Below are 13909 nucleotides of genomic sequence, written 5' to 3' on the forward strand. Positions count from 1 at the left end.
CCGGGACTGATGGAAGTGCCTTGGTCGAAAACAGAGAGCATCCGTTTGACCTTGCCGGTTGATGATGCCTGAACTGCCTGCCATGGCATGGCATGGCTCAGGGTCCTTGAAATGTGAGACGCGCGACCGACACCCCCGTATTCGCCGCCGGATATCCTGGTCTAAGCGGCATACTCGAAGAGACTGTCCACCAAAAGGAGAGTTCCGACCCTGGTTTCGAAACGGGACATATCGAAACGGGCGGCGATTCGTTTCGGGACGCAAGCTACCTTTTAGCTCCAATGCCATTCTCCCATTTGGCGTTGATGCGTCAACAGACAGCGGTGTTGACAGTAGCATCGCTCGCTCCTCTCGCCGCCGTCTCCACTGCGCGCAGGAGGACCCCTACCCAATATCACCGCTGTCGCCTGTCGCTATCGGCGTGGCTCAACTGGAGCCCGCTTGCTGTTGGACTGGACTGGACGCGTTGAGACAATGAGCGGCTGGCTGGGCTGGGCACGCACGGCTGGGCTGCGGGCATGGCATGGCTGGGGAGCCAGGAGCAGGAGGGAGCAGAAGACGGTAAGTAAAGGCAATTGTGGCCTTTGTCCGGATCGGGCCCGGGCATGGCATCCATCTGAATCGTGATCCAGGCATGTCTCATCTCCCCCAAGTGCGAGTTGGATCATGATTGACGTTCCTTTCATATCTGCATCGTGGATTCGAGGGAGACTAATAAAGTAAGGGGACGTTGCATTGTTTGGGGAAGGTACCTGTACCTCGGGCAGCGGGCAGCTGATGCAGCGACCAGCAGGTACCGACCATACCAAGGCAAGGAACTTGACCCTCTTCAATGAGTGCCAGTGCCAGTGCCAGAGCGCCCTGCTTTAGTTAGCAATGAATGGAATAGCGGTAAAAGAGGAACTTGGCGGCATGGGCCTTCACGTCTATCCGCAATTCAGGGACCAATCTCCTCGTCCCGGCGCCAATCAACTGGCGGTATCGGCGTTCCATGCCCCACAGGGCACCTTTCCAGAGGTGCCTTCCGCCATCGCAGCCTCTCAGGCGCCTTCCTTCCCATGCTTCCCTGCCATGGCGTCGCCCCCCCGTGGACACCCCATGGCCCCCATGCCCCCTTCCGGAGCTGCCTGTGCCCGCCTGTGCCCGCCTCTGGCAGCGTGTGCCCGAGCCTGGAGCCCGCCGCAAGTCACTGGCTGCATCCATCAGGTCCATCCACCATTGGAAGGCAGGACCCAGTGCAGTGCAGAGACCATCCATCCCTCTTTTCCGAAAAACAACGACTCCATCCTTGACCGACGCTCTTCTCATCCCCATCCCATCCATCTTACCATCCCCTTCCCGGGACACACTGTTCACAATCAAACATCTGTCGCCTGCCGCCCGCCTACCGCTGTTTGCTCTCCTCTTTCCGTCGTTGTCTCTGTCGGCCCCGGAATGAGGTAGCCGTTCGAATGCGCTCAGCTCCCTGACCGGACTGAGTCTGTGCTAGCGACCGACCCCGTGAAATCCACCTCCGTCGTCGCATTGCCAGCCACGCCCCTCGACCGGACCCTATGAGCCGCGAGCACAAGGCACCTGCTGGGCCTCGACCAGCCAACTTTTCTCCAACTCGATTGTGAGCCTCTTGTTCTTCTTGTTGTCTCTTCTTCTTCTCCGTCATCTCTTGCTTGGGCGGCCCTTCTCTGTCGTCGTTGCCCTGTGCACGCATCATCGTCGCCGCCGACCCTCGCCGCCTCCTTGCACATGGCAAAGCTGACCTGGATCCCTTTGTGACAGGGGCAAAACTCCTAGCCATCGGAATCGACCACCTCTTCCTACCGCGAATCCTGGCCTCGCCTTCGACGCTCCAATGCTCAGCGCAACCGCCTCCAACAACCATTCTCTCTTTTCTTTCGGTCGGGATGGGGAAACTAGTCAATTAAACGATCCCAACGCGTCGTTCGATTTCCTGCCCTCTGTGAGCTTTGACGACCTCCAGAGCAGCATCGAGTCCGCTTCGACCGAGTTCAAACTCACCCAGTTTCCTTCTCCCACCGGCGAGGGGAGCATTCTCGAGGCCCGTGGCTTAGATGACAGCAATATGTCTTCCAAGCCCCAAGCAGCCCCGTCTCCCGCTCGCCCCTCGAATCAGTCCGGTACACGTCCCTCTCGATCAGGCTCGCTCCTACGCAGACCTAGCAACTCGAACAGACAGCCTGCCCATGCATCCAATAACATCTCTGCTTCGGGGGCCGATCATGCCAACGGTCCAACTGCCCGCGCTCGCCGACAGAGCCAATACCCTCCCGTATCCAGCTCTGTTGCTTCCAAGCCCCCTCGAAAGTCGATAGGACCTGGCATCATTGGCGATTCGGATTTTGGCCCTCGAACTGCCCAGAAGAGGCGGCCCAGCCTCCTATCTGACGGGGCATCCACTGGTTCGGCTAGAGCCTCCTTGGATGGTAACTCATCATGGCTTGACAGCGCGAGAGGCTTCCCGAGCTCGAGGGCTGCCAAGTCCAAGTCGGTGCAACCTCCGCCGCGACCAAGCCATGGAAACCTCAGCTTCGGTAACACTCTTACCCCAGAGCAGAACCGGCACTCCACGCTCACCCCGCGGTCGCCGCGCGTCGGAGGTCGTCTCAGTACTCCATCCTCAAGCAGCAAGCGAGTTTCGATGATGCCCGGTGCCCACCATTCCTCGCACGCCACTGGTCTCGGTGCAAGGACTATCAGCCCTACTGATACTCGGAGGATGAAGCGCCTTTCAATCATGCCGCAATCCCAGAGCCTAAATCAGGTCTCCAACCCACCGCCGCCACCCCCAGTGTCGATGAACAACCAAGTTGAGAACCGGGCCGAGTCTAAATCGCCCTCGATGATTCCAAGGAAGGCTTCTGCAACCCCATCCTCATCAAGGACCACGCCAGACCTCAACCGCAAATCTTATAGCTCTGGTCTCTCAGCCGCATCTGCCTTTAGCTTCAACACGGCGAGGACATCGACTGGATCCATGCATCGCATGTCGGGATCCTCATCCACATCACGACTACCCGCTCCGAAACATACAACTGTTCACAACCCCATGCCTGCGGACGAAGAAGAAGATGTCCCTCCTGTTCCCGCTATTCCCAAAGCGTACGAGTCTCCAAAAGACTCGCCAGCCGACACTTATTTCATGGAAAAGAAAAAGACGGCTTTGAGCAACTTGGACGCAATGAGCATGAACGCTAACTCAACTGGGACCATTTCCATGCCTGTGTTCCCTGAACCGACTAAGGTTCAAAGAAGGCCAAGCGCCCGTAAAAGTGCATATGTACCACATGTCGCGGCCGAAGGAGACAACAAAGCTACTCCCCCGAACAAGAGACATTTGCAGCCTTTGCGACTACCGCCTATTAGCTTGGGGCCGTTGAGCACTCCAACTGCTAACAAGATAGCAGCGTTGCAGGATCACAGCAGTGTCGAGAGGAGCTTGAGCCCTCCGCCATCACGGCAATTACCAAAAACACCAACGACCCCAATGACAGCGTCTAAGAGTTCCTTCTTCTCCAAGAGTCGTCATGGTGACACCCCCGAACTCCCTTCATTGAGGAGCAGCAGCTCAGTCCATCAAACGCATCTCACACCTACACCTCCTGACGCCAGCTCCACGGACTCGTCCCTTGCCTTTAAGGAGATTGACCACAAGCAAAGCATGTCACCATTCCTGTCCTCCTCTCTGCCCAAGGGAGGTCCCGAGCACAACTTCTTGAAGAGATCCAAGACAGGCGCCGATTTCACCACACTTGACGACCATCTTTTCCAAGATCGAGTCCCCCCTAAGCCCGCGGGCCCGCGGGCGCCCAAGACGGAGCAGTTCGTCCCCAAGTCTCCTCCACCAGAACCGGTCTCAGAGGAACCTCAAACCCCATCATCGATGAGCTCCATTCGACGAAAACTCAGTATTTCCTGGAAGCGAAACAACTCGAAGAGCAACATCAATGCGCCTGCCGACGTTATCGAAAAGGCCAATGGCAAGCATCCAGAAGAGGCTATGCCTCCCCCTAGAATTCCTATTTCGGCTACCCTCAACAACCTATCCAACATGAAGCAGGCTAGCCCAAGCCCCACTATCAAGCAATCTTCCAGCGGCTATCTGGAGTCGAGGAGGCGTAAGAGCTCGGGTGGAAGCCTCAATGCCTTCATGTCCCACGACAAGACCAAGAGCGAGTCTTGGGGTACGAAGAAGCCTGTCGTTGATCCCTCGACCATGCCTGTGGGCCGAAACACCTCGGTTATGCAGAAGATTCTCCGACCTCGAACTTCGTCGGCAACAGTAAAGGGCGTGGATTCATGGACTGCCGAACTCGACAAGGATGACTTGTCGGCCGAAGAGGAGATGGCCAAGCTGGGCTCTCGGCGCAAGGAGACGGAGGTTGCTGCACGAACGCTGGACGCACTCAGGAAGCGTGCAACGCCAAAGGAGCGCGTTGGCTCACACGAGGCAATCCGCATCGCCATGCTCAATATTTACGAACGAGGAGAGATTGTCGACTACAACGATGTCTATTTCTGTGGAACACAGAATGCCCACAAAGTTGTCGGAGATCTTCAGTCGGATGCGCCTAACTTTGGCTACGACGATGAGCGAGGCGACTACACAATTGTTCCTGGAGACCACCTTGCATACCGGTATGAAATCATTGATGTTCTTGGAAAGGGAAGTTTCGGCCAAGTTGTTCGGTGCATCGACCACAAGACGGGCGGCCTCGTTGCCATCAAGATTATTAGGAACAAGAAGAGGTTCCACCAGCAAGCTCTTGTCGAAGTCAACATTCTTCAGAAGCTCCGCGAATGGGTAAGTTGACTCCCTTCTATCGCCATCTCAAATTTCAGTTCAATGCTAACTCATGGCAGGATCCCAAGAACAAGCACAGCATGGTCAACTTCACCCAAAGTTTCTATTTCCGTGGACATCTTTGTATCTCGACTGAGCTGCTCGACATGAACCTCTACGAGCTTATCAAGGCGCACGCTTTCCGTGGTTTCTCGATCAGGATCATCCGACGCTTCACCAAGCAAATTCTCAGCTCTCTCAACCTCCTCAAGCAGCACAAGGTCATCCATTGCGATTTGAAGCCTGAAAACATTCTTTTACGACATCCCCTTCATTCCGAGATCAAGGTTATCGATTTTGGTTCCAGTTGTTTCGAAAACGAGAAGGTGTACACCTACATCCAGTCGAGATTCTATCGTTCACCTGAAGTCATTCTCGGTATGACTTACGGTATGCCTATCGACATGTGGAGCGTTGGCTGCATTCTGGCAGAGCTTTACACTGGAGTGCCCATCTTCCCCGGAGAGAATGAGCAAGAGCAGCTGGCATGCATTATGGAGGTGTTTGGACCTCCGGAAAAGCATCTAATTGAGAAGAGCACCCGGAAGAAGCTCTTCTTTGACTCGATGGGCAAGCCTCGTCTGACCGTCTCGTCCAAGGGCCGCAGGCGCCGGCCTTCTTCCAAGACATTACAACAGGTGCTCAAGTGTGACGATGAAGTCTTTTTGGACTTCCTGGCGCGTTGTCTCCGATGGGACCCTGAACGGCGACTGAGACCCGAGGACGCTATCCGGCATGAGTTCATCACTGGGCGTAAGATGCCCGTGCCTCGAATGCCGACTCGCGAAACGTCGCCAATGAAGCGACACAACACCATCTCCGTTCCACGACCTCTTCCGGAACCCCCTGGTGCGGGTGTCAAGCCTGCTGGGTCCCTACGAACTGGAGTCAGCCCTCACAAGCCTGTTTCCGGCGGCCCACGAAGAGCATCGGGGACTACGGGACCTATCAGCGCCGTGCCTACAAAGAGGACCAGTGCCGGTACGGCTGGGTTTGCCCAAACCTCAAGCGGCTTGCCTCGAGCCGCGGGCAGGAGCGTTAGTGCCAAGCAGGACCTGGCCGCAGCTGGCGCAACGGCAGCTATGAGTCGACGAGCTTAGTCCCGTTGCCGGAGATGTCTATTCATGATGATTGGAGTTCTGGTACTGTCGAGCATTTTGATTTGATCCTTGTGTGTACTTGGGTAATCGATACATTCCACTGGAACACAGCCTAAATCGGCACAACGACTTTGCCATAACCTGGCGACAACTGCGTGGATTTCACGACAATGACATGGGGGCTGCGAGGGGCCAGGAGGAGGAAGGGGGCGATCAGCGACATGGGGTGCATTTCTTATTTTCTCTCTCGACTATTCATTTCGACAACATATCGCCTAGCGTGCATGATGACTGACGACATCTCACCCTGTGGGTGCCTTGCGGCTGATACTCAGGAGGCAATACCGTGGTACAAAGCGGCAAGGCCAAGTGAGTCAAGGCCTTGGAACTGGGGCTACAACTCTGTGAAAAGGGTGTATATTACAAGATTTTGAGGGTGGTTTCAATTCGATAGATGTTGACGTGGGGGACAGGGCTATAGAAACTAGTTAGGGGTCGACAAGAAGGAGGGAGTGATGTCACCCAGACAATCAATGAATGGTCAGGACCAGCGTGCCGTATAGGCATCAAGACAGCTTTACACGTAATGGAATATTCGAGACCAGAGGCATCCATACTTGCCCATCACCGTTGTGACTGAGGCCTCCACACGTCATGACGACGGCCGTTGAGTGACGAAGGGTTGGGAATCAGGGGAGAGCAGTGTGGGAGGTGAGACGCTTATTCGATGGTCAAAAGTGCTGGGAGCAAAGGTGCTTCGAAGAATGGAACAGTTTCGAGGAATCACCGCCGAACCTGCATATCAGCCTCGCCCGTCTTGTCACGCCCGAACGGTTCACGGACCACCGCGGAAGGGAAGGAGAGGGAATCGCGAATGGGGCTGCGGGAGCGGCAAAAGGGTGAAGGAAGAGACGCGAGGTCTGCCTGGCGGCGGCAAGTCTGGCTTGGGGGGACTAAGGGGCGCGCGCGGTCGCTAACTGCAAGCGGATGTATCTTTCAAAGGCGTTGAGGAAGGGCGGGAAGGGAGGGAGAGGTTGCGTGTGGAGCCTCAACGACGATTAGCAACAGCCGCGGCGTCAAAGGAGTCCAGACGCCTGCCGCCCTTGTCCCTGAGTTTCAACCACCAAGCCCGTTGGTAAGGGAGATGGCAGACCAAGGACTGTCATTGGCAAACAAGCGAACAAGAGGCTTGCCCGGTCGCAAGGTTAAAACCGGGTCCGGCCGAGTATTGAGTCTGACGGCTTGTGTACGTACGCACGCACGTATGATGAAGCATCTCGCTTCCCAAGAGACAATGACTCCCCAAGGCAGATCTGCCTGCTGACGGAGTCGTGGATCACCGGTACGCCTAACGGCTGGGGCCACAGAGTTGCAGCGAGCGCCTAATCCTCATTGACCGAGAGCTACTGCAACAACACGGATGAGGAAAAGAATGGGAATTAGGAAGCCGTCTTGAGATGATGCAGCCGGGGGGAACAATGTAAGTCGTCGAGATTCTCGGAGTCGCCGGCGGAGACGAATAACGGGGCAAGCCACGGCGGGAGGCGCAGCCGGCGGAGGACCGTGGCGCGGGCGGCCGGTGATTGGCCTAATCCGATCAACAGGGCATCGGCCCCACTCCCCCGCAGATAGGCCTTGTCTTCTTGGGCGAGGCTGTAGGCTTGTAATCGGCCTGTGGAACAAGCGTGTGAGGTCATTGAACATAGCTTCAACCCTCCATGACGATGGTAATACTGTAGAGTGTCTGTCTGTCAGTCAAGGGCGCGAGTTTGTACATACTCGGCCGTGGTGGTGGGCATCCCCATGACGATGGTGACGATGCTGATGGTGTTTGTCAACTTGGGTGACCACGGGGTTGCTGCGCAAAAGATCACGGGGTTACCGTCTCTCACGTTCCTAACTCTCCTTGCATCCAATTCCCTTAGGCAGAGATAGGCAGAGTCATCAGTGAATGCGACAAACCAAACACCAACTGCCCCTCCATCTTTCTTGTCTGTGCTCACGTCCTGTCTGTCTCGGCCTCTCAAAGGTTGTTGTTCAGATGGAGCGCTCGGCCGACCAGTTGCTGACTGGGTTAGTCTCCTTCTTCGCCTGCATGCACATCTTTCGTTTCCCGGCGGTTTCTGATGCCTGATTAGACATGACTCTTTGTGCTCACACTACCAGCCTGCACAACCTGTACCTTTCTTTAGAAACCGTTCATGCTTGACCCTGGGGTCGGCCGAAAGTCAGACCTGCAGGCCCTGTCAGAAATGCGGATCCTTACCACCATCTCTCGCCCAGGAGAAACGGCAGAATGAAATTGGGCATCTGAGACAAGGCCCTCCTGAATTAGGATCGATTGGCTTCTCTCCTTTTCAAGGGTGTCTGCTGGGTGAGACATGTGAACGGCAACGGACCGCAGTTGGTGTGGGTACAGTGGTAGAATTACATGGTGTTGAAGTTAATAATCCGACTTTGACAACTTGCAGCAAAAGATCCGCCAGGGGCCGAGGCTTGTGTAGCCGACGTCGACTTTTGTTCTGAAGAGTTGTCCCCGCTGATGCTTGAGCGATTCTCTGCAGAACAGACATTGACGCTTGTCAGAGTCGTTTCGTCGGTCCTGTATCCCGATGCATCCTCTTACACAGTTCCCAACCCACGGGAGGCCTTGTCAGCAATTTGGTTACTCAGAGCCCACGTGAGGCGGGCGAGTGTGCAGATGTCGTCCCAAGATAGTCGAAGCGCCAGGCAACCCTGAACCTCTAGCCCAATCGGAGCATCGTCGTCAACCAGATATGAGGCAGGGGTTGGGAAAACTGCCGGAACATGTCAGCATTCCCTTTAAGGTAGATGTACAGAAGACTGTGCGAAAGGTACAAGAAATACTGGTGTCTGCTAAGTCGCCAATGCAAGGCTAGGCGGGCTGCCTCCACATTTGACAAGCAACCGGTGGCTGGTATGGGCATGACTGACGTGCTGACTGGCCAGCATCTACGTACTGCGCGGCACAGTGCAGTACATGCCCGATAGTCTTTATCCCAAGAGGTGGTGTGATGCATGTCAGTTGCACCGAAACGCTGCGTACCAGGCCTGATTGATGGGCCACCCAGTTTCCGGCGTTCTGGTGAAGGAGGGGAGCCACGGGCGATCTGGATCATCAGACGCAACCATGATAACCCCCGAAAAGGATCGATAAGGATTTCAAGCGAGGGTTGTCGAGTACACCATTTGTCGACTTGTCCACAGCCCTTGCGCTTGAAAAACAGTCAACTGTCTGTAGTCATATCGAGACATGCATATCAGCTTTCAATACGTACATCGTGTGAATTACGATGAAGGGTATGTAAGTGGTCATTATACGTACTGTATGAACGCCTTTTCCAGGCACCGTAGCTTCGGCCGGAACCAGTAAGAACCAACGACAAGAAGCAAGCAAGTGGGCAAGCATTGCCAAGGTCGGGGTTGACTGCGGACACAGCCCTATGGGAGACAGGGATCACTCTGCTGTGGCTGTCAGCAAGAGAATTGGGGATAAGAGTGTGGCACCCAATTCCAGACACTTCCAAGTATTGCCAGAGTAAGAGAAGTGACTTGTTTGTATGCGAAGCGCGGGATATGCAACGATGCTGCATCCCCGTTCTCGAAAGGGGCATCCGGGTTGCGAATGGACGGCACCCGAAATATCGATGTGATAATAGCGCCGAGAAGACCTGCAAGGCAAAGTCAGCTCGATTCACTAACACAATAGACTGCCTGCAATTCTGTACCCCTTAATGCAGCCCTGCCGGTATGGATCGATACGGGAGAGATGATGAGCCAATCACGATACAGAGGAGGTGAATTAATAGAAGTTGCAGATGCACGACGTTAGGATGCCTGGAAGCAACAGCAAGTCGTCAATCCGGAATCCCTGAATCCCTCCTGCACCGTTGACATGGCTCCCGGATCCAGACCCATGAAGACTGGGCGGCCAGTCGGCAGCCAAGATTCCCTGCCCATGGACCGTGGAGTTGGGCTCGTGGCGTCTCCTTCTGCAACACCACTGCACCAGAAACGAAACAGGAAACGAGACACCATGTTGGGATCGAGGAGCCAGACGGACCCGACTGATGGAGAGAAGAGAACCGCTAGGGTCAGGGCGATGGGCGCAGCATGCCCCCGACACCCACTACCACCACCAACAAGTGCCGACTAACAGGGATCAGTGCTGAAGAGTCGCTAACCCAGCGTCCACAGTCTCTGATTGGCGTGCTGGTCAAAGTCTCTCGCACATCGTCGGTCAGCCGCCGGGGACGTTTTCTTTGTTCGGAAGCGGCAGAAGAAGGAGCGTGTATCACGGATGTGGTCGGTCGCCGGAGACGACGGAGGAATGCTGCGGAAGGGACGAGGTTGCGTCGCCTCTTCTGGCGCTGCAGAAAGGCATCCATCCATAGGCATCAATGGCCAGTTTGCGTGGCTGGGGGGTCTTTTCAGTTGTCGCAAGCAAGCATGGAGCCAAGGTGAAATGGCCCCGTCCTGTCAACTCCTTGTCGCACAACAAACAAGACTCATCAAAGCAAAGCCTTGCTGCCGGCTTGTGGGTGTGATGGAGAGGTGAAACCAGAGTTATCAGTGGAAGCTGCGGATATCTCTGCCTGGCCTGCCTGGGGCACGTGTGATCTCGTGAAGGAAGTTGCAGGCCAAAGCCACCGGGCGAACCATTGCCTTCTAGTGAATGACTAACTCGGGCTCCAAAGTCCCAAAGTTCTGACGCAATTGCACCCTCTTTTCTGCACCTACGCGGGATGCTATGTGACGGATGGAAGCGAAGCGACCTTTGTTCTCGCTACAACTTCTTTTTCTCCTTCGTCATCGCCTTGCGCGTAAGGTAGGTTGCTTTGAGCCTTGAGCTTCCTCAATACAGGCGCGGCTCATTACGTATGCGCGCGCAGGGCATAATCCGTAGCTTCCGCGCACCGCAACTGCTCTCTCCGACCAATTCATCATCCCGCGCCAATTCAATCTCGACGGCGGCTCGTCAATCGCGACAATGACACGGTCGCCATCACAAGCTTCCTCCGAGACCGTCTAGAAACTTGGCGCCTCGGCCGACCGTGGAGAGATTGGTACTGTGCAGTGCCGTACATAGCTACAGTAGCGCAGCAGCAGCAACACAGTCCGGCCGGCGTGGTTGCAAGTCCGTCATCAGGGCCCCTGGCCGTCCGTCAGCTCTTTCTGCAGCTCAACTCTGCCACAGGCCAATGGTGACTCCTCACGCCGAGGATATCTGGAACCACTTCTCACTTGTTCTTGGCAGCTTGTTCCCTGTACCCCTGCACCCCGGTACGGGTACCCAGGCTACACCTCATCCACACCGTGCTGCGCCTTACAAGCCAGCCCGTGCTCGCTCATACCTACCTCAGAAGCGTTCCGGGACGGACAAGCAGGACTCTCTAGGATCCCAGGACAGATCATGGCACAGGGCGCTCGACACACATGGCCCAAATGGTCAAAGGGTCAAAGCCTCCAAAGCCTCCCCATCCGAATGAATGGACCCCCCACCCCCTGTCATTCTTTCCAATGGCCAAGCCCAAGCCCAAGGCATCTTTTGCTATGGACCTTTGGCTCTGTGGGTCTTGGTCTTCCCCACGCCTACGAGGAGCCTATGTCACCTGTCATGACAGTCAGACACCAGTTGCGGCTATCTCTCTCTCTCGCATTCTCACTGGCGTCTCTGGCGTCACTGATGCCTTGATGCCAGTCCGGGGGGTTTCTTTCACGCCCTCCGCCCTACGTAGGGGTGTGTCGGTATCATGGTCCTACTGTCCTCCAGGCTACAAGCAAGGCCTATAAGGTTGCGATGCCTCGAGACGCTAATAGCTTCTATCCTCACTCATCATCTATCCTTTTATTCACAGCATTCATAAAGCAAGCCATTCTCCTTTGCTTCTTCACTGTCTTGTCCTGAGGTCTCCATCCTTCTCTTCCATCCTCTCCTCCAACCTACCTACCTCACTTCACGCATCACCACAAACCAACCGCCTTACTTCATCTGCCTGGCTTTGACGACTTGAACCAACACACTCCGGAGCAAACATCTCGAAACAACCGCTTGAACGTCTCCTTCACCTCCAATCTCCGTTCTTCTCCACTTGACCCGACGCCAGGCCAACATCCAGGCCGAAGATCATCATCATGTGTTATCAACTAGTTGAGCTCTACTCGGCCTGCCGATGCCTCTACTACCAGCACGCCATTGACCGCTGTGCATCGTACGGCCGTCCTGGCCACCCCATTGAGCAGCGAACAATATTTGTTGGTTACGCTTGCAGCGCACACGCGGGACACGCTGCCCAGTACGCATCACCGTGCAATCATGCGTACTCAGACTCTGGCTACTACAGTGGCTATTCTCAATGAACAGTCTTGTCTTTGGTAACTGGATGCCAAGCATGGCACTCTCCGCGGCTCATCCGGTTTGAGTTTGACGATTGGGTTTGCTACATCTGCTCGTTCAACCCATCGCAACTCTCCTCCTTACTTGCTGGAACCCGCCGTTAAGTCGTTGACTTTTGGGCTTCGATTCATCGGCATCTGAGCGCTCCGCACGCTTCTCGATATCATACTTAATTCTCTCCTCCATCGGCGGCTCCTCTTGCCGTCCTCTCTCGCCATAAGGCTTGCAACGACGTTACCAAAGACATGGCAACGAGACTACGACATTGATACGATTACAATCATGACCAAACGCCTCTACTTGACCATGAAGCAAACGGATTCAGCCTCGACTTTTTGTGGCGCTGTATCCTCCTCTCACATTACGGCCTTCTCCTCGCATGACACGATTCTCCTCTTTTCCGGCTGGTTGCATTGGGCATTTGTCGACGGTCTCAAATCTCTCTTCTCATACTTTCCAGGGCTTTCCTTTTCCTTTTCTTCTGCACAGCGATGGGTTGATTTTGGGGCTCTTTTTTCTCGCTTGGCTGGAAACAAGTCATGGAATGACGACGCAAAACATGGACATTGGTTATATCCTTGATCAGCATATGCTGAAGGCCTCGCGGCCCTTTTGGACGGTTGGATTTTTCTTCTTGAGCGCTGGACTTAGCGATGCCACTGGAATTGGCTTCTGGCTGCTCGACCACTTCTGCTGGTCCTTTCTTCTTTTCACTTCTTGGACACCCTTTTTGAGACTGGGTGATCCGTTCTTCTAGGGTTATTGGATTATATCTTGGGCGTTTTGCATTTCGAACTGGCAGGGTCTGGCCAGGGTTCTTGTTTGCAAAAGACGGAGACGATGTTTGGCTGGCTAGATGTTGTTTCTTTCTTTGGCAGGGAAGTCTCCTTGTTACCCCCATTTGTACTCTTTCTTGGGCTTTGTCTCTTTCGCCGGCATTTTCCGGTTTGATTCTCCAGAGTCTCATACATTATCACGATGTTGTACTATCAATTCAGATGGACTGCGCAGGCTGCAGTCCCCTTGTCGCGAACAAGGACATTCACAAACGACAGCAGGGATTGGGGCGCTGGTGTTCCCAAAATGGATCCTATAGAAACATGAAATTTATCCTGTCAACCTCTCATCTATCTACTTGCTTCTTGGCGTGAATTTATTAAATTAATCTGGGATCGGACTGTGCAGGGCATTACAATCGGCCGAGTCCAGACAGAGATGAAACTCATGCTCGTGACTCGGGATTGTCGGTCAAAGTGGGTCAAGCACAGTCACATCAAGTCTTCTCCACCAGCCTGCCACCGAGTTTCACAGACCTCGGTCTCGTGGCCGAGTTTAACGCAAGTGGGCTTGTTGTCCGGCAAGGGAGATCATGGCGGATCTATTCGAGTTACGCAGGAATGGACCCCAATAGCCGCAGAGTCAGGCTGAAGCTGAAATCCAACTTCTGGTGTACGGCATCGCAAGAGGAGGCCTCTTTCAAGCGCCCGATTGCTATTTCTGAGTTCATGGTCGGACTGACAAGGCAGACAAGCC

General features: G+C 54.8%; 1 protein-coding gene across 1 annotated transcript; it reads left to right on the plus strand.

The window, feature by feature from the left end:
- Positions 1–912: 912 nt before the first annotated feature.
- Positions 913–5958, plus strand: MRS44_007924 (uncharacterized protein; the record flags this gene model as incomplete). The annotated part of the gene is made up of 4 exons (XM_046269177.2): positions 913–1439; positions 1490–1615; positions 1777–4819; positions 4879–5958. 4 exons carry the CDS (start codon positions 913–915, stop codon positions 5956–5958), a joined length of 4776 nt encoding a protein of 1591 aa, XP_046134061.2.
- Positions 5959–13909: the final 7951 nt, after the last annotated feature.

Source organism: Fusarium solani (genome assembly GCF_023522795.1).
Source record: "Fusarium solani strain SB1 chromosome Unknown bctg00000004, whole genome shotgun sequence".
In the NCBI taxonomy this organism is placed as follows: Eukaryota; Fungi; Ascomycota; class Sordariomycetes; order Hypocreales; family Nectriaceae; genus Fusarium; species Fusarium solani.